The sequence below is a fragment of the Gobius niger genome, assembly GCF_951799975.1.
Source record: "Gobius niger genome assembly, chromosome: 19".
Classification (NCBI taxonomy): domain Eukaryota; kingdom Metazoa; phylum Chordata; class Actinopteri; order Gobiiformes; family Gobiidae; genus Gobius; species Gobius niger.
The window spans coordinates 6,367,033-6,387,878 of record NC_136870.1 but is presented as its reverse complement, the minus strand read 5'-3'; the positions used below and the strand labels follow the sequence as shown (position 1 = coordinate 6,387,878).

At 43.5% G+C, this 20,846-nt stretch overlaps 1 protein-coding gene across 1 annotated transcript in view; it reads right to left on the bottom strand.

Moving 5' to 3' along the window:
- The window catches only part of LOC306978814 (ras-associating and dilute domain-containing protein-like), a 40,238-nt gene that overhangs the window by 3,670 nt on the left and 15,722 nt on the right, over positions 1-20,846 (bottom strand). The window contains exons 5-13 of the mRNA XM_079577494.1: positions 19,994-20,406; positions 16,343-16,633; positions 14,596-14,964; positions 13,576-13,613; positions 12,659-12,843; positions 12,479-12,588; positions 2,212-2,476; positions 436-608; positions 211-358 (exon numbers count right to left, since the gene is read on the bottom strand). Coding sequence (XP_079433620.1) covers positions 211-358; positions 436-608; positions 2,212-2,476; positions 12,479-12,588; positions 12,659-12,843; positions 13,576-13,613; positions 14,596-14,964; positions 16,343-16,633; positions 19,994-20,406 — 1,992 coding nt within the window. The remainder of the gene's footprint in view (positions 1-210; positions 359-435; positions 609-2,211; positions 2,477-12,478; positions 12,589-12,658; positions 12,844-13,575; positions 13,614-14,595; positions 14,965-16,342; positions 16,634-19,993; positions 20,407-20,846) is intronic.

The window sequence follows — 20,846 nt, the reverse complement described above, 5'->3', positions numbered from 1 at the left end:
GAGCTTATAGACAGTGGAGAGGGGAATGTAGTCATGTGCTCTTGTTGTCTGGTCCCTGGACTATCTGTAGTCTGGAGCACGGTGTCGTAGTGTAAAAGATGAGTGCTTCCGATAGAAACGTACTGCCAATTTGCAGCGCTACACAATTCAAAACTTAATGTGCAGTTAATGTTACAAAAATGTGCAGCATTTTCCTCGACTAGAACTTACACGTGTGCTGGGCCGCCGCTCGGTCCAGGACAGAAGGGCTCCAGACCCGCCGGGCCTGGTGCGCCATGGGGCTGTAGAGGCTCAGCAGGTGGTGCAGCTGGGCCGGATGCAGAGCACCGTGCAGCGAGCGCAGGGAGGACCAGCACGTCTGCTCCAAACACAGGGGAAGATGTTTATAAAAAACAACAGAGAGCAGCAGGCGTTCCAGTGGTGCGATGGCCTGACCTTCAGCAGAGTCTTGCGGGGCGTGGCCAGCAGGTTGATGGCAGACGATAGTTTGACTGTATGGTCTTGGGCCAGTTCTCCCAGTCCGGTGTCGTGAGACCAGTCCAGGATGAGGTCCAGGCTGGCCCTCAGGTGGACCCCTCGGGACCACTGGTAGAAACCCTCCTCGGAGCCTGCACAATAAGAAAGGATTCAGACATATGTTTTATTGAAATGTATGTATTTATCCAAGTAACAAATGACTTATGTAAAGATTTTGAGGATCTGTACTGTTTGAGGAGGTTTTTTATTGAGAACTTTTTACTTTTACTCCACTACATTATAATAGATAAATATAACACTTTCTTCTCCACATCATTTCTATAAAGACTCCAAAGTAAAAAGTCAAGTTGTCTATGAGTTTTGTTTGCTTTAAAAGCCTAATAATGCACACTCCAGAACAGTAGGTGGCGCTGTACAGATGTACTTTCATGTTTTTGATGTTTGCTGTTTTCCAAACACTTATTTGAACGGAAAACAGTTCAGTACTTTTAACTTTAGTAATCATTTGTCTGAGCAACTTTCACTTTGATCAGAGTAATATTTGGCCTGTAGTATCTGTGCTTTTCGATACCAAGTATTGTGAGCAGCTCTGTTAATGTATTACTGCAGGGTAATGAGTGATAAAAAAAAAAACTAACACATGTTTTGGATTTTTGTTAACAGCTGCTACGTAACGGAATACAACAAATTGAAAGCAGTCTGAAAACCTCTTCATGGTTAAAGTTTCTGTGCACATAGTCAGTAAAGACTGTTGTTCAAAATACTGCAGTTCTCGTCATCACCAGCAGAGAGCGGTAAAATCCCAATAATGACTGGCCATGAGGACTAAAATATCATATTCATAGGGCTGGAAATATATAGACCTTTTTCTTATGATAATTAAAAGCTGTGTTGTAACATGTCATGCATATTAATGAGCCTGCATAACTACAGTCAATAGTGACATGAACTCTGCCAGGACAAGAGACAGGCCCCGCGAAACACTATGACACTATTAAAAGTCTTAAAAGGCTCTTTCATGCTATTTCATGTAGCAAATACATTTGGGTAAACAGACCCAGCTACACTTTTAATACTCTCTGTCAGACAGTTAGTTTACAACTTTTGAAAACAAGACATGCCTTGAATTTTAATTTGTGAATCATAATACTTATTGCAAAACCATTGCAAAAATGGCCAAAGAAAGGCCATGCGCTGTAATATTTGGTTGTAAAGCCTTTAGCCTTAAGCGTTGTTTCTCAAAGCTTCTGCAACATCCAAAGACCCAGTGTTCCGTTGCCTTTTTCACCAAGATCTTGTATTGATGATGGGAGAGTGTGACCACAGTGCAAAGCCTTCTCCAGCACATCCCAAAGATTCTCCATAGGGTTAAGATCTGGACTCTGTGGCAGCCAATCCATCTCTTGCTCCCTGAACCACTCTTTCACAATGTGAGCCTGATGAATCCTGGCATTGTCATCTTAGAATAGGCCTGTTCTGTCAGGGAAGAGCTGATGGAATAACCTGGTCATTCAGGATGCTCAGCCGATCTCATTCTTTGGGCTCAGAGTGTTGCTGAACCTCCTGGTGGACACTTGTGGTCAGGCAGTGTATTTTCATTTAACTGTAAATGCTAAGTTCATGTTTCAGTTTTCTCTCAAATAATAGAGCTCGCCGTGGGCATGTTTTCAAAAGTTTCCTATAAACTGACTTTTCCCTAAAGGAGTTTTCACTAAGCGAGTTGCGAGCCCAAACCTCTCTCCATGAGCGAGTTGAACAGCGACGCGTTGATGAAATAGAACAGATAGGCGATGAGCTGGGCCGATAACTCCGGATGCAGTTGGCTGTCCTGAAGCAGTCCCCATGTGTGGCTGAGGACCCCCACCACCCGCCGGACCTCATCAGGAACGCGGAGAGCGGCACCATCCAGGCCCGGAGCACTCCCTGTGGGCTCGGGAGTATCCGGACTCTCCCTGAAGGGGTTACAGTCCAGAACAGGCGGCAGGAGAGGGTACAACACCTGGAGGAGGAAAATACATGTGAAGTTGTGGGAATGCACAATATTATTGCAATATTTTTCCACTTAAATTCAAACATAGCAAGACCTAACGCACGTTTGACTGATTGATTTTTGAGCCCGCAAAGTTCATGCAAAAGATCCAATGCAAAACAGAAGCCTGTAGAAGGGACCACTCCCCCTCTGATGGGAACACGCTTCTCCATGGAAACAAAACAGAAAAGACGATTCCTGTGGGCTCTTTGCGGTTGGCAAAGTTCACTTTATGCTGTAGACTTATTGATTTCCGAGGTAAAACAAAGCCTTCTGCACTGCAGCTCAATTTTCAGACCACCCAAACTTCCTCTACCCTCACATTACTAGTACCAGACACATTACTGGTGTGCGTGAGTTAAAGTGTCTTACCCAGGGACACACAGCAGGGATTTGAACTGGCAACCCTCCAGTTTATAGACCATTTTACTACACCACTGATGCCACTGAAAAGTATCTAATATTCAAAGCAGACCTCCAGTGTTTACCAAGGGGATCCTACAAGAACTACAGACTATTGAAGTTTTACTCTCTGCTTTTGCTGCCTGGTCTTGTCAAGCTCCGAGTGAGTGACGGGAGATTCAAAGAGATCACAGGCAAGTGTGAAGTTTCAGAAGAAGCAGATGGCTGACATTCAACACCAGGTCATGGGGAGGAAGCGAAGTACAGCACCATAGATCTGGCATTCCACGAGCAGACTAAGCACAGGGAAGAGGGAGATGGAAGGAACTTGCTCCTGGCCTATGCACTGAATGGAACAAAGAGGCTAGGTCAAGTAAGTCAAAAGCAGTGACGTGCGGTGAGGTTTTCGACTGCTGTGGCACATGTTGTATAGACTCCAATAGAAAGTCAGCAAAACTGCAGCCCTATGCGATTTGTAGTCTCTGGTAGCTGTGTAGCTGTCTAATCGTTTTCAACTTAAAAATGTATTCTCACAAAATAGCTATAAAAAGACTCGGATGACATTAACGGGGCACAGACTCCACCCGGCTGCGTGATAAGTTGTTGACGGTCGTTCCCGGATAGTGTGGAGGGCCACAGATCAGTGGTCAGTGCAGTGATCCTTTCTACTCGATGCATTTAGCAGAGGTTTTCCTGTTCCCCACACCTTTCATTAGACTTGGAACAATAATGGCAGCTCTTTCAGGTTAAAATCATGTAGAGTTATGAAACCTGTGGTAAAATGTGCCATCTCTGGCAAAGTGTGCCAATTTATTTAGCGATAGAGAGTTGCCAATTGCATCTTCAAAAAGCCGGTTTGATCAATAAAGTTTTCGCTTTTAATCATTCTTTACGCTTAAAACACCTCCCCATAAACTGTGCAGACATATTCGACATCTGAGAAAACAAATCATAAAAAATATATATATAGGAAATCACTATCATAACAGTTTATTGTATATTGTATGTATTTATTTCGCCTGCCTCCCTTCACCCACACTGGTCCAAAGGCATTATATTGACAATTGCGCACAGGAATCGTGATCAAATGCGATCTACTATCGGCCACCCGTGGACGACGTCGTCCAAGTCTGTCCTCTGCATTTGACCCTTTCTTCCCCCAACGCTTTTCCAGACCGTGAGCTAGAATCTTGGTCGGGACAGTTTATCTGGAGGATCAGTCTACTGTACATGCTTTGAATAGTTGGGGGACAAAACAGTGTGCTTGGGGGAAGTCCATCCAGAAACACAGGCAGAACATGCAGAAGGGCTTCAACATGGCTCAGGAATCGAACCTCCTCACTGTGCCAGTTCAGTATAAAGATTAAAAGTCATTAAAGTAGTTGTTGAGAAGTTCAGTTATCCATCAATCATTCGTTGCCGCTCTTGTAGTTTCTTTTGCCAAGTCTGCATGCTCCTCACAATGTTCGCTTTGTTCTACTACTTCCTTTTCAAGTCTTCCGGGGCCAGTGCCAGCTATAGATTCCTCCAAAAGGCTGAACATAAGTGGCGTGGGCAGAGCATGGCACCGCTACAAGCTCGCTGAGAGATGACTTCTGAAGGAATCCACCCTGAAAAGATCCTTTTACGCGTGCGCTAAGGCCGGGCCAAACTGCTGAAATGACTCCTGTCTAGGGCTGGGTACCATGACATTTTTTGTTTTCAAATATCAGCACTTTAACCTCTTACCACCCACCTAAACCAAATGCAGTCTGTCCTCTTTTGGCTGTGTAACACCTCATTTGAAAGCTAAGACCCACAAAACTGATCTTTTTCCCCGCGTTGTTGCTGTGTTGTGTCACCTTTTGTAAGTTTTTTTTTTTTTCTTTTTTTTCTTTTCTTTTTTGTCACATTTTTGTTGAATTTTTGTCACTTTTTGGTTGAGTTTTTTGTCACTTTTTGTTGATTTTTTGTCTTTTTTTTTGTTGAGTTTTTGTCATATTTTTGTTGAATTTTTGTCACATTTTTGTTGAATTTCTGTCACATTTATGTTGAATTTTTGTCACATTTTTGCTTTCTTCTTATTTTTTGTGCCTATTTTGGTGTTTTTCCCAAGAGGCTTTTTGATCAGGGTAAAGCCAAACTGGAGAAAATGGGTTAACAATACTTGGTTTTCGATACAATACCTGAACGATACCTATACAGAAATATTTGTTGTCAAGAACCAGAAAACAGAGCAATAATGTGTGGGAGATCTGCTAATTTACAATATCGGGTCCATCTCCAGTGTTACGAAATGTGTGTAAAATGGGGAATAATTTGGGGAAAATGGGAGAAATTGTGGCAAAATTAAGGAAAGATTTTGTCTGTGTTTTGTTTGTTTTGAGAAAAAAAAAAGTGGGGAAATAGGGATAATATTAGCAATGAAAATGAGAGAAAAAAAATTGGGAAACGAGAAAAAAAATGTGGGGTAAAAATTGCTGTCCCTGGACCAATAGCATTTTTTATATATTTTTTTATATTCTTTTTTTACTGGTAGTACCTAAACCTGTTTTTCTACACCAGACTGGTAATGTTTAACACTATCCAGCCCTATTCCTGTCACACATGGACCAACGGGAATTGAAGCCAAGTAATCTTTCGTAATCCAGCAGGGAGCCGCTTCTTTCGGCAAACATTGATTATGGGATGTTTGCGCCGTGTTGACAAGTAAACAGGCCTTTAGCCGCAAAGCTGGATGAGTCTCTGACGTGCCTCGAGATGAATTGCAAAGTCCGCGGCATCTTTTGTTTTCCGTGACCGCAGCCATTTCGGCGGACAATGGAGGGGCGGGTGGGGGGCGGCCGCAAGTGTAAACATGGGGTTTCTAATAATATGTTGTGTGTGAGTTGAATCCGAAAGTTTGGAATTTTTGGAGTCGCTAGATATATAAAGCAACGATCGCCAAACAAAGAAGTGCTGCACAATGACTAAGCAGGATAACTACATGTGTATTTTTATAACTGCTGAAGTTAAAAAAACTGAAAAGAACAAAAACAAGACAAGACAGTTGATCTGAAAGAGCTGCAATTTCAAGTTTGTCGTGGTGTAGTTGGTAGAGCAGGTCGTCGTTGTGATCGGAAGGTCGTGGGTTCAAATCCCAGCTCCCCACCTTGCCTTCATAGTGTCTCTATGAATGAAAGAGCGAATGTGTGACTGGTTCCTTACTGTAAAGCGCTTTGGGCCTGATAAAGGTAGAAAAGCGCTATATAAGCTGAGTTTACCATTTACAGCGCCCCCCACAGGCCACTATTTCAAGCGAACAACCTGCTAGCAGATAAATGGCTCAGTATGGGATGGTGATGGTTACTTTTGCACAATAAGCCAGGTGTTCCCAAAGTGGGGAACTATGACTTCTAGGGCAGTGGTTCCTAAAGTTCCCAAAGCACAATAAGCCAGGTGTTCCCAAAGTGGGGAACTAGGACCTCTAGGGCAGTGGTTCCTAAAGTTCCCAAAGCACAATAAGCCAGGTGTTCCCAAAGTGGGGAACTAGGACCTCTAGGGCAGTGGTTCCTAAAGTTCCCAAAGCACAAAAAGCCAGCTGTTCCCAAAGTGGGGAACTAGGACCTCTAGGGCAGTGGTTCCTAAAGTTCCCAAAGCACAATAAGCCAGGTGTTCCCAAAGTGGGGAACTAGGACCTCTAGGGCAGTGGTTCCTAAAGTTCCCAAAGCACAAAAAGCCAGCTGTTCCCAAAGTGGGGAACTAGGACCTCTAGGGCAGTGGTTCCTAAAGTTCCCAAAGCACAATAAGCCAGCTGTTCCCAAAGTGGGGAACTAGGACCTCTAGGGCAGTGGCTCCTAAAGTTCCCAAAGCACAATAAGCCAGCTGTTCCCAAAGTGGGGAACTAGGACCTCTAGGGCAGTGGTTCCTAAAGTTCCCAAAGCTTATCTAGAAAACAAGTCAATTGAAAAATAAAAAAATGCATACCAAGCGTACAAATATCCAAACCCCCTGAGCCTCCACTAAACGTAAGCATGAGCGTAAATGATTATCTCCACTAAATCATTAGCCGCTACTCCCGGTGTCTGACCTGCACTAGCCCCCCCACCCCCCCACCCAGTCTGTGTCTGACAAGTTTTGGGAGAAAAAAGTGCCTCTGAGCCAGCTGTGTGGTGACAGGCGTGATGGATGTCAGGGCCCCGGAAAAAAAAAACTGGAGGGAAAAATGAACCTAACCTCAGCCATGTAAAAATGTTTGTGTTTAGCGAAAACCCCAAACACAATAAAATATCTGCTTTGCGTCTTGTTCGATAATGCAGTAATTACCCGACATCAAAATATGCACATGTCGGCAGAAAATCTCCAGTCGACCGGTCGGCATCTGGAAGTCGTTTAAGGCCGGCTCCGATAACCGCATCCACTCGCTCAAACCGAGACGGACAGCAACTATTTCGGAATTTGTAGTTTCCTCTTTGAGACTTCTTGCAAGCTCTTCTTATATTATGGGTGTTTTTTAGCATGATTTTTTTTATTTATTTTTTTTACTGTGAGCCGGCTCACCTCTCCGCAGACCTGACTCGTGATTTTGGGAGTGATAACCCTCAGCAGAAATATAGCATTGCTGCAGGCGGGCAAGTTTATGTTTTGAGTTTTATGGCGGTTTAGTTGCTGTTGCACCATATAACCTGGAATGCTCCGCAGTGCAGCTTTAATGACTGCTTCTCATTTGGTTGGATCTGAAAGTAGAACAATATGCAACAAGAGAAAAAGGGAGTCAGACAAAAAAAAAGAATAAATTGAAATAGTTTAGGACCACATGCCTTTAAAATGCCAAATCTGTGCAAAAATGTGGATTCAGTGTCATTTTCTGTCAGGTTTTCACACTGTTATGATGTCCTGATGGCAAAGGCTAAGAAAGCCCGTGGTCTGGTTGTTGAGCTGCATAAGCAGAGACTCTCGTAGCCCGCCATCACTGCTGAGGTGGGACGCAGTAAGACAGTGAGTCGACTCCAGTAATGTGGGTCCAAGATCCTCCAGCCAATCGGATCTTCCGGCTCAGTGCAGGTGACATTTTTGGGGGGTCTTACACTTGACTTTTTTTGTTACAAAACTTAAAATAAATATGGTGTGAGGCGAGAGGCCCTGCTTATGCAGCTCAACAACCCAAACTTGAACTAAACGAGAATGTTTTTTGGCCTTTGCATCAGGACGTCATGACAGAGTGAAAATGACACTCATGACACTCCCCATTTTTGCACAGATTTGTCCTTTTAAAGGCATGTGGTCCTAAACCTTTGATCAGCTGCATAAACGGACTATTTCAGTTTATCTGCTGTTTTCAATAAAAGATTAACAATGTGTTGCTTTTGTCTCACTTTGTCTCACCTTTTCTTCTTGTTGCATATTGAAGTTCTACCTTGTTAAGATCCAAATTTTCAAATTTTTAAACTAGTCTAAAGGGATTATACGGAGTTTAAAAATGTTAAAATTATGTATTTTCCTCCCGCAACATGTTCCAGCCATGTGTAGAATGAACCTGTTCACCACAACTGCCTCTAAAATCCTGCAAGTTTTACTTCGGGTCCGAATTGTCATCATGCACGAGCTTAATATAGAAGATGCAGTTACATGTATGACCTGAGGTGGCAGTAGTGAGCATAAAATGGCCAACTTGCATCTAGCCCCTTTAAACTTTTGATCAGGACTGTATACATAAACTACTTCAAAGTGTTAAAGCTTACTAGTACTGTAAGCTTGGGGGATGCCTCTTAGTGATTTGAAAATGTAACATATTCCAGTAAGAGTAGTGTTACTTTTACATGACTTTACTAGTAGTGATCCAAATACTTTGCCTGACCAAAAGCCAAACGTCAAAAGATCTAGTGCGTTCATTTTTCACCAAGATCAAGAGTTTGCATGTTCTCCCATGTCTGCGTAGGTTTTCCCTCCGGCCACTCCAGTTTCCCCCAACCACTAAAAACGTGTACAATAGGTGAATCCTCCAGCCAGGTGATTCTGACCATCAAAGAGAATCACCTGGCTGCTCCTGACGGGTCGCCCCAGCGGCATCAAAGGATGGGTCAGGTGCAGAGGACCGATTTTCAATTAATTATACCTTAACCTAAACCTAAAGCCTTCTCCAGCACAATATCTGCGTGACAATGATGTGTCATCCACTGGTCATTCAGAATGTTCTTTGGGCTCATAGTGTCGCTGAACCTAGACCTGACCGGCTGCAGCGACCCCAGATCAGAACATTTAGCTACATCCAGACACTTGATTTTGTCCGGCAGTGAATGGAGAACTTACCACATAATACAAGGCAATGAATCAAAGTTAAAACTATGATTTCTTATACTCCCATGTTAACCGTGTGACAAACCTACTCCCGCTGAGTCCTGCCCGCCTCTGCTCATAACTGGCATGGACTTGGCTGCTTCTGCTCGTATTCTTCTTGATGTGGTCATTTAAATTGGGCATATACGTCACTGGTGAGGCAATGTCATTGTGAATAAAGGTTTTTCTTTCCTTTCTTTAAGAATATAAAATAGGGCCATCTCTTCATTATGTTTTTTTTTTTGGGACAGCGTTTTTGACATACGCCCACACGACTGGAAACGGCTCCGAAACTTCCCCCGGGCCAGCTCTGGTCCACGCCAAGCCAAGCCAAGCCAAGGGTGTGGTGCTTTTTGGTGAATGTGCATGGAAATCCACAATGCAATACTCATTGGAAAAAAAAAAAGAAAAGGAAAAGATCACCAGTGCTAGAACATCGTGGAAGAAAGAAGGAGAAAATCATACAGTGCCGTTGAGTAAAGTCAACATGTGCTTGTAATCGTCTCTTTGTGTTGCAGTGCTTTAAACAGGCAGATCTATTTCAGTGCCAGAAAAATATGAAATCACTCCTTCTTGATCAAATCAGCGCTTTGGGAAAGAGGGAACGTCTGGTCCAACTTTGGGGTTAGCAGGTTTTATTCTGTTTTGCGGCCGCCTTTGCGATTTTCTAAACGTGACCATCACTTGAGTAAAATCGCCATTTCAAATTGTTGCCATCGGATAATGACAAAAGGTGAGTGATTCTCAAACTTTGAGCACCACCTCATTAAAGATTTGACCTTTACCTTAAAAGAACCACTAGGCCTAGATAAAATCAGGACTAAAATGGGTATGAAAATCGACCTAAACCTGAACTGAGTTTGGCATTGCCCATTGCCAAAATAGGGACAAAAACATAATTTAAAAAGTGACAAAAACATGACTATCCATCCATCCATCCATTTTCTTCCGCTTTATCCGGGGCCGGGTCGCGGGGGCAGCAGTCTCAGCAGAGATGCCCAAACTTCCCGATCCACACACACCTCCTCCAGCTGTTCTGGGGGGACCCCGAGGCGACACCAGGCCAGCTCGGAGACATAGTCCCACCACCGTGTCCTGGGCCTTCCACGAGGCCTTGTCCCACTAGGACATGCCTGGAACACCTCCCGCGGGAGGCGACCAGGAGGCATCCGAAACAGATGCCCGAGCCACCTCAGCTGGCTCCTTTCAACGTGAAGGAGCAGCGACTCTACTCCGAGACATGACTAAAAGGTGATGTAAAAGTCACAAAAAAGTCACAAAAGAGACAAAAAAAGATGAAAACATGAAGAAAAAAACACTTAAAAAATGTGACAACACAACAAATGATCGTAAAAAAAAGTTACGATCAGTTTTGTGGGTCTCGAGATGCACAAATCCAGCTTTTTTGTTACTGATGACGATACTGGGGTTTGAGTAGGGTTGGGCGATTTTGGGGAAAAAAATATTATGATTATTTACCTCATATTGATTGATCTCAATTTTTGATTCGATTTTATTGTTTCATAATAAATTAGATACATCTTGCTGATTCATAAAATTAGATTTTTTATTCTATTCAAACCTCAGCTCAATCAAAAACCAACACTTTCCTTCAGTTTCATTTTCACACACAAAAGTCTTCCATCGTCTCATCCAAACTCCATCATAGGACTTTAACGTCGACTGGTTTACATGTCTTTGACACAAACGATACCTAATTTTGAGATTGACCAATTTAGAGATTGCGATTTCGATTAAATTTCAATTAATTATCTACCGATACCAAGACTTCCTTAAAAGTGTCTTTCTCTGAGTGAAAAATGTTATTGACTCTTCTCCATTGTATGATCAATAACGTATTTTATTGTCATGTTACAGATCAATTATCGATTATATCTACTGATAAACTCTTGGAAAAACATTTAACAATGATGACTTTTCTACACTAAATATCCTTGGGCATATGACAGGCTTTAGGTTAGGCTACATTTGTATAAATAACTCTCATGAAGTGATCTGATCCTTACAAATATGTTAGATCAGTTATTTCTAAAACACAAACACTTGGCCTCAGCAGTGGCCGATTTTGCTTTATTTGGCTACTTTAGGTATTTCTATCATAGTTTATGACCCAGCCTTGATTAGTTTTTGTTAGCATTAGCATGCTCCCGTTAGCTTTAGCATGCTATTGCTATTGAATTGTGCAGGTTCTAAGCTTTACAATGATATACAGCATGCCCATATTCACTTTGATTAAGGTGGTAAAAGTTAAGTGTTTTTAAGGCATTGAGAGCCAAAACTAGTATCGGTTCAGTATCTGATATATGTAGCCGATACCCAATATCGTATATTTTCCAGTATCGGCTCCGATATCCGATATAAGTATCGGATCGATGCATCCCTAGCTAGCTTTCAAATGAGGCGTCACACTGGCCTATAGGCTGTAAGCTCCAGTCGAGAAGCTCACAGATTTCGGTAAAGGCAAACTGGAGAAAATGTGCTGGGTCCAGGCGGGTGGTAAAATGGTTAAACTAATCCATGCCTAAACTGGGTGTAAACCAGAAAAAAAAAACGAACTTAAATGCACTTTGAGTTGTATTTCTCCCTTACTAGGCCATTTGGGGTTTACTTACTGCTCAGCATCAGCCTATACGGACATGTCGTTAACCGTTTCTTGTAAAACATTTGCTCAAATTCCAACAATTAGCTAAAAATGCGATCCTGGCAACAATTAAAGCCACCAAACACACACGCCAACACAAACGCACCTCTGCGGCCGCTCCGTTACAATCCTGCAGCCTCTTTTGTCCTTGCCTCGCCTCGGATTATTGACTTTACTTAACGCACACATCGTTACCAATCGGTGCGAGCCCACACGGAGGCAGGGTTACAGCTAAATGGATTGAACACGCTTCCGCAGGGCCGGGGTTGAGGCTAAATGTTGTGGTCGCGCGCTAAAACATCAATTGATCGCTTTACGAGAGTTCAGGAAGTTCAGAGAGTGCAGCGAGAAGCACAGACCCGCGCGGGACATGCTGTTGCAAAGAGGAGGAGGCATTCCAACATTGCACTACAGTAGATTGCTATGCTCCGGATCTGGATCTGGAGGCCTGGGCGCTGCGCTGTCAACTGCCAACAGCTGGTGACAGGCTGCCACGGTGGCGGCAAAGGATGGGTCAAATGCAAAAGAAACAGACTTGAAGCAAAAGACTAACATTTTTAAAAGGAATTGAAGTCACATTAGCGTTGGATGAGTCGACGAACGTGTAAACTGACCTTGGTGACATAATAGACGCACTGTTGAAACGCCAGCATTATCACCTCTTCCAGGACAGCGATCGTCTCCTCCATGGCCGAGCGCACACAGGAGATATATATCTGGAGAACTGAAAATGGAACAAAGCAAATCCAATTTAAGGAACACTTTGTGAAACACTGGATTCCAACATGACTTACTCAAGTGGCATTCAGTCCCTGATGCGTGACCCTGCTCTTGGCGGCTCCTCCACTCCAGGAGCACAGGCAGCTGGGTCTGAACAAAGTGCAGAAGCTCCAGACTGTTGGACATCCACTCCACCAGAGGGCGCAGGCCCGAGATCACAGCATCCAGGTAAAGAGGCTGCAGCTTCTCGGATTCTAAACTGGAGAAGAAGAAATAGACCTGTTTGTTTTACAACGGTCTGCTGTGATTTTGTATAGTTGGTTTGTCTAAAAATACAAATAATCCTAATCCTAACCCTAATCCTCACCTTAAGGTTAACCATTTCCCTGGCCCTTTCACAGCAGACTGTCCCTCCGGAGCATACGATCTAGCACTAACCTTTGTTAAACGGCATGGGAATTTTACGGCCTAAGGCCCGACCTATATGGATTTTTGGGGTCCGATACAGACACCTAAAATGAAGGCATGGCCGATAGTCGATAATTATGTAGTCCTTCAGGCCAATAATTTAAATAATTTAATATTATGCATTTTTTTTTATCTCTATTTTTGTGGCTCCGCATTAGCATTGAGTGACGCTCAGCTAATGAGTACATTTGGGCAGGAAACATGGTCTTGCTCTGTACTGCAAGCAGTGCGTAATTTGATTCCCCCGTTTGGGAGAACGCATTCCCCCAATTTCCAGTTTTTCAGGATAAAGGATCCGGGAAATGTTTAGGAGGATCCAGCAAAGCTTTGATCTGATAAAATGGTGTTTAATGAGAGTGTTCCGGCAATTTTTTGGCGCGTTCTCCGAATCCATCACATCAGACAAAAAGTGTTCCTGAAAATACTCATTTACAAATTAAGCACTGACTGCAAGTAACAGGAACAAGCCTGATGCCGTCATAAAAGGATATACATTCTACAAAGTACAGGGTACAGAACTTACTCTACAGCCTGAATTGCACTGATGGCTTTGGTCAGCTCCTGTGAAAAGATGCAGGGAGGTCATCTGATGAGTGATGTTTTAGCAGCATTCCAAAACACAATAGGCAGAGGTGGGTAGAGTAAAAAGTACTGTATGAAAAACTATATGAAAAAGTACAATTACTTCAAAAAGTTACTTAAATACATGTACTTGAGTAAATGTAGCTACCCACCTCTGACAATAGGTATGATAAAGGAACATATATAGCATTTAGTTGAGCAGAATATCACCCATTCATTATCTTCTATGGCCCACAAATGATCCACAGTTGGAGGGTGTACTTGGACAGACAGTTCTCTGATGCAGAGAGACCAGAGTATGTCGCTAACTCACTAGCGCTAAAACAAAACTCCATCATTCTATTGAAAATCAGCAGGGGAAAAGATCCACGCAGTTTCAACTCCCCACAGTTTGAGTTAAAGCCTTGAGAGCCGCGATCTGCAGCGTTTCGTTTATTGAAGACCTTCAGATGGCAACACTGGGATTCTTGTGTTTATACATCGCGCCACACAGGTTTGTGGAAAAAAAGAAACCGACGAGTGCAGTGTGTGCTTTTAACAACTGTAAACCTAGACGCTAAAACATCTCGCCTGATGCTGACTGGTCGTTGTAAACATTACCGTCACGCTGTGCTCCTTCAAAGGTGTGAAACATGGGGACTCCCAGAAGCTTCAGCATTTTTGCCAAAGTGGAGAAAAAAAAACTGCGACAAAAACGAGGAGAAAGTGTCCACTCCTGTAGTGTGAGGAGGTAAAACATTCCAGGGCACATTTACTGAGCATTTAGAATATCTCATTTTAATAGGCTTCACTGCTCAGAGGCAAAAGCCAGTAACAACAAAGTGAAAGACTGGTATGTTTTTGTTTTGAACGTCCAAAGCCTGCTCGACATTAAGTTTTTGTGTGTTCAGGCTTTTGGTTAAACTGCATCGCCGGAGTGTTCCTTATTATCTAATAACTGAACTGCAACTCTGTGACTTACCCAGACCGTGCTCTGCAGACGGCTGGCTGTGAGCAGAAGCAGCCGGCGCAGCTCGGAGGCCTGGAGGCGGCTGGCGCAGTGCTGGACACACGCGCTCAGCAGAAAGGCGACGGTCAGAGGCGGCCGCTCGCTTGGTCCCGACGCGATGACGTCCTTCAGGACCATCTCCAGCGCGTGCGCCGGGAAAGTGACAGTCAGGTCCTGTCCGTCGGGGCCTTTGAAGCACGGTGCTGCTACGGTGGGGGTGTGGTCGGGGCACGCGGAGAGGCAGGTGTTGCACAGGACCGGTTCGTTCGGAGAGGTGGGAGAGTGGGCCGGCAGCCAGGGCACAGCGGGGAGTCTGGGCTCCGGGTCCGTTTTAGAGGATTCCTGAAACACAAAGAGAAACGTTAACTGTCACCGTTAACTGCGTATTATAATAAATCTTTAATATTAAAGCCGCTGTACCCAGTATTCCCCAAACAAAGCCAAGCTGCACCGTGCTAAATGCTAACAAAAACTAGCCTACTTTGCTTGAAAATAACCCGCTGATTAGCTTTAATCTCTTACGCCCGCCTTTTCTCCAGTTCGGCTTTACCTAAATCTAAAAGCTTCTCGAATGGTGCTTGCAGCCTATAGGTCAGTGCAACGCCGCATTGTTGATAATTTGTGATGTTTCAATGCTAGCGGCTACAGGACAAATACATTGAACAGGCTAATGGAAGAGAAAAGTTTCCCGGACTAGGCAGCTTGCTAAGTGTCCGTAAATGTTAGCATTGAACACCACTCTATGATCTCTCTTTAAGAAGAATTCTGTATACTATCAGTACATGATCAGTGAATTGGTTTGGGATACCGCTAATAAGTGGCTGGTATTGACATGAAATCTGATATCGGTATTAGTATCGGAATAAGCGTAGACCAATGGATTAGCTAAAGTAACAAGACTGCATAAAGAGCGCAGTGCCCATCTCGACTGCGCATGCGTGGGTCAGGTTCAAATTTCGGCGCCTAAACAACCCACGCCGCCATCGAAATGTGTGAGCGAGTTCAGGTAGCAGACCGTGAACACTGAAGTCGATTGAGCCACAAACCGTGAACTTACAGGCTTTGGTTTAAAGACTTTAGGAATGTTTGTTGCACAAATTTATTTGGTCAAATAACTGAGAGAAGAGATAGAGGCTCAGGGCGGCTGCTCTGTAGGCAGTAGCGGGATCACCCCATACTGACACTGTCACTTTTTAAAATCATTATCAATGCTGTGGCGTACGGCGTCAATCATGAAAATATAATAAAGGAAAGAATGAATTTAGATCCACTTGTGGGTCGGTCTGGACGCAATTAAAAAGGTTGTTTTCTGTCCACCTCCCAAAGCAAAGATTGGGTCTGGACTTTTTATGCAGTCAAAAGGCCAAGAATTTAGTAAATACGAAGGTGGAGAACGATTTCTCATTCCTGTTGTCTTTCTCAGTAACAGTCCTGGCTGTAACATGAAATCCTCAGCGACTAGAAACTAAAGCATCAACTTTCCAGCGATTGACAATGTCCAAATCATAGCTCTCCGCATCGCTTTTTGCAATCGGTGAATAGCGTTGTTTGGTAGCCAAAACATTTGCCATAATGCAACGCACGGCCCGAGATGGGCACTTATTACAATTTAGATGTGCCAAATGTGTTTATGGCATTGTTTTAGTTCACAGTGCACTTTTTCAGATAAAAAGAATCACAAGCAGGGCCAAAGATTCAGCCCTTCTCAGATCCCGCCTACCGCATGATCCGCGGGGTCTTTGAACATGAACAGGTAGCGCTCCCCGAAGCCGATGATGTCGCCCGAACTTAGGGTCGTTTCTGTCGTCAGCGGCTCAGCGTTCCTGGTCACCGCGGCGTTGGGGCAGGGGTGCAGGGATGTCGGGCAGCCGTCTTGGTGACGGTGGAGCTGGCAGTGCGTCGGGAGGATGTCGTCGGCGAAGAGCGCTACGTCGGCTTTAGGCTCCTGGTTCCGACAACGCGCTCGACCGACCGTGATGTTCTGATTCGCCAGGAGGTAGATGATGAAGTCCTGAATAGCAGAGAGACGGGGGACAGACAAAGTTTTACCACATGTTGAGTTTTTAAGCCAATTATTGCAATTAGTAGCTATTGAGTTTTTTAAGATTCAGTCAAAAGTGAAATTCTAGGAGTCTAGGAGCATTACAGTGGACGCACGCTGCATGTGAGGCTTCAAAATAAACTTAAAAACATTATTTTGGAGCCTCAGCGTTAGTACTTTACTTTTATATTTTGAAATGATGTTTTTGTAAGAAATAGCTGGTGAAGAGTTTGACTGGGGCTTCTCCTGCTGGCACCTGTAGGAATAGCTTAATAACTAACATGGACTAATATTTAAGATCTCTTCAGGTTTTAACAATGACACGATAGTATCCAGGAGAGACAGAAATACAACCAGCTGAAAACAAGAATCATGTAGATTTTGTTATATTTGTAGAGGTCAAACTACAGGGTTAGAGAGTTTTATACATTAAAGTAGGGCTGGGACTATGTCATTATTATTGAAGCAGTGCAGGCTGCTCTCCAAGCGATTTGCAGTATAGGCCTCGGTTTCTGGGCTGCAAAGTGTTTGGAGGCATTTTTATCTTGCACTTTATTTCCCCAGGATGCAAACAAAATACTTTTTGTTAAAGCACTTTTTAATCTGAACACTTAACACAAAAATATGACGTTTGATTTATTTTGATATACAGATTGATACAGAGGGCCCACTATGATACGTATTGCGATACAAACTGCAATACTCACGGTAAACATAAATCAGTCAGAGATGAGTCAAACAGCTATTAACCCTATCAACTTTAAGTCAAAAACATTTGTGTCTTTTTTTTTTCTACAACTGAGTCAAAAGTATTGCGACTTTCGGCTTCCGATACAATGCACGTATCACAACAATTGCGATATATTTGACGATATAATTGACAATGGACAAACTACTTGCACCTTGCGCCTATTGGGAAGAGTAATTCAGTGATATTTTATAATTTTTATTTTTTAACCACACACTCATTTCCCCCGCAAACATGATCTACTCAAGTAATTTACATCCTTCACTTTGTTTTTTCACTTTTCAAGCACCTGTCCCCGTGTTCTACAGTCAGTGTTTACGCACGAACATAAATTATATCGTGTCCACAACGATATCAAAAACACATTTCTAGTTGCTCTTTTTTTTTCCGTCTTTGTTATTTTTTGTCACGTGTTCTTTAAAATTGTGTTATTGTTGCATTTCCGGCCAGTTTTATGTCGCTCTTTTGCCACTTTTTTTGTCACTAATTACTTGTCATGTGAATCCATTGTATTTTCAATCCGCGCCCTGATTAAACAAACAATCTCCCGTGATCCCAGTGAGTGGCGTGGCCTTTGTGATTACGTCGGTCAGTCCCTTGTGACGCCTTCTCTTTCCAGCAGAGCAGATTTACCGCCAGAGCCTGTGGAGCTAGAGCCGAGCGTGTCCTGTGAGTGCAGCAGTGACAGTTGCGGCGGGAGATAATCATTCAGGAAACAGCACTGGCTCTGTCCTCTCTGTTTCCAGTTTGCTGACCGTTGACACAATAACGACTCTCCCCTGTGGTTTTTGTCTCTGAAATGATGACACAGAAGTTTGCATTGGACCTAGTTCAGCGTAACAGTTAGAGGAGGGTTTCTTTTGAATGTGTATTAAATGCAGTTACTCAAATCTCAAGGGTTACAGCCTATAGGCCAGAACAACGCCTCATTTGAAAGCTAAGGCCTACAAAAATCATCTAATCGAATCTCTTTCCTCACGCTGTTGGTCACTTATTTGTCACGTTTTTGTCACCTTTTCATCGCTTTTTCCCCTCACGTTCTCGTTTCATGTTTCCTACCGTTTTGACACTTTTTCAAGAAGCTTTTAGATTCGGGTAAAGCCAAACTGGGAGTTTTAATCAAGAGGTTAAGTGTCTGCCAAAGTACAGCTTCAGTGACTACTTATGTGACTTTTATACCGTTCATTCATTGACACACACATGCAAGTTAAAGGGGCTAGATGCAAGTTGGCCATTTTGTGCTCACTACCGCCCCCTCAGGTCATACGTGTAACTGCAGCTTCTATATTAAGCTCATGCGTGACGGCACTTCGGACCCGAATTAACACCTTTTTGAGCGACAGTGCAGGATTTTAGAGGCAGTTGTGGTGAACAGGTCTGGGCTCATTCTACACATTGCGACATTGCTGGAACATGTAGGGGGAGGACAATACTTAAAGGTACACTGCGTAACATTTTGGACTATACTGTTGCCGGCAAAACAAAACATGCTCCTAATGACCAGCTCAACACAGAAAATGCTATTATTGCAGTGTGTAATAAAAGCATGGACATGGATGAGAACCTAACCTGTTTAAATCTCAAAATCTACTTCCTTTCGTCACATCTCCATGGAGACGAGCTGGAGACATACCCACTCCCGGTTAAGTTTACAGTCATATCGTAGGACGGGTGCGCTTCATAAATGTTTGTTTGTACATTAATGGGGTATTTTTCAATGATGAAAATATCTGTCATAAAATAAATGCTTGTATTTCAATTGTATTTATTGGGTAAAATTCTACGCGGTGTGGCTTTAATTTAAAAAAATGTTTAACTCCGTATAGTCCCTTTAATATTGATTAGGGCCTAGACATTACACTACTTGCTTCTGCCAAGTAAGGAATCATTCTTCTTCCAAGAAACACCTGACCCCACTATATCTTTAGATACCAAAACAAACAAAGTTTACCTGTACTGTCATGAATACGTAAAACTGTAAGACCTTTTAATGCATTAAAATTGCCCAAATAATATTTTCGGTGATAACATCTGAGTAATGGATAGACAGGATCAAATTCATGAGGTTTGTGAAAATCTGTAGAAAGTTCAAAGTTTGCTTGTTTTCTGGGGTCAAGGATCAGGATTGGGATTTTATAAATCCTTCTGACCAAAAAACCTTTGAAATTCTTGCACAAGACGATAAACTGTGTTGTCTGTAGGTGTTACTTCAAGAGCAGATGTCGTCACCACAATTGCGAGTCTTTGGGATCTGTTCATTTCAAAGAGCCGTTCAAAAGACTGGCTCTTTTTAATATAGAATTTTAATAACGCCATCCAGATAACTAACAATATCTAAGATCCCATCGATAAAAGGCACGTTTTTATTTCAGTGCATTTAGCTTTGACTCTAGTGCAAAAAGCTTCACTTGTGTGGAAGTGACTGAGAGCTGACACAAACATGTCCAGGGAGTACTTAGCTTACGTCTCATAATTACTCAAGTACACCCAAAGTAACTCTGTTTAATACCCCTGGCCCAGACTAAACAGATCATCTGACTTGTCCCGTTGCGGTGCTAAGACAAGGTGCCTGAATGCCTCACCTGTGTGCGGCTGTGCCCCTGCAGCAGCAGCAGGTATGGACAGTCGTGAGGCGGGTGAATGGAGTACTGTGTGCCGCTATCGCCGCTGCTCTCCGTCTCCTCTCTCTCCCACTCGCCGGCCTCTCGCTCGGCCCCGGGCCCCGGCTCACACTGGCCCTCTGTTGTGGGGTCCCCCACGCGTCCCTCCTCTGAGCGTGCCTCAATGTGCCTCTGTTCCAGGCCTGTTTCGGGGAGCTCAAAGATTTGCAGTGAATTCTGGCTTTGATGCGTTGGGCTTTTATCCGCCGCACAGTCCAGCATGTCGGTGGAACTCCTGCTCCGCCACAGCTGGCTGCGGCCGCTCGACCTCTCCACGAGCGTGGAGGCCACTCTGGAGCGGCTCTTCTGAAGCTTCCGAGCCTGCGCGTTGATACCTGAAACAGGGAGAGTAGACAAAGTTACTGGCTGTAATTGGTCTGAACATGGAAGCAGTTGAGACGTGGACAGTCTCACACTTTGGAGCTTCTTCTGGATCAATCCAAGTCATTAAACTCTTTGAAAAATGTGATTATTAAGAATGTGAATGCGTGACAGAGGCTCATCAATTATGCAAACTACTGACCATAGCGCAATTATTTTACAAGCAAATAACACATTTTAGAAGATACGGCAAAAAGCTTTTATCAGTTTTCAGTATATTAAGTTTCTAATTATTTAGGCCCGAGCACCATCAGGGCTGGTGACAAGGCTCTTAAAACCGTTTAGCACTCGCCTCGCCTCGAACACACATAAATATATAATGCAAAAATCAACATTGTAATTGTGCAGAGCGATAAAAGTCAATAGGCAACAGTAGCAGTAAATACTAGGGCTG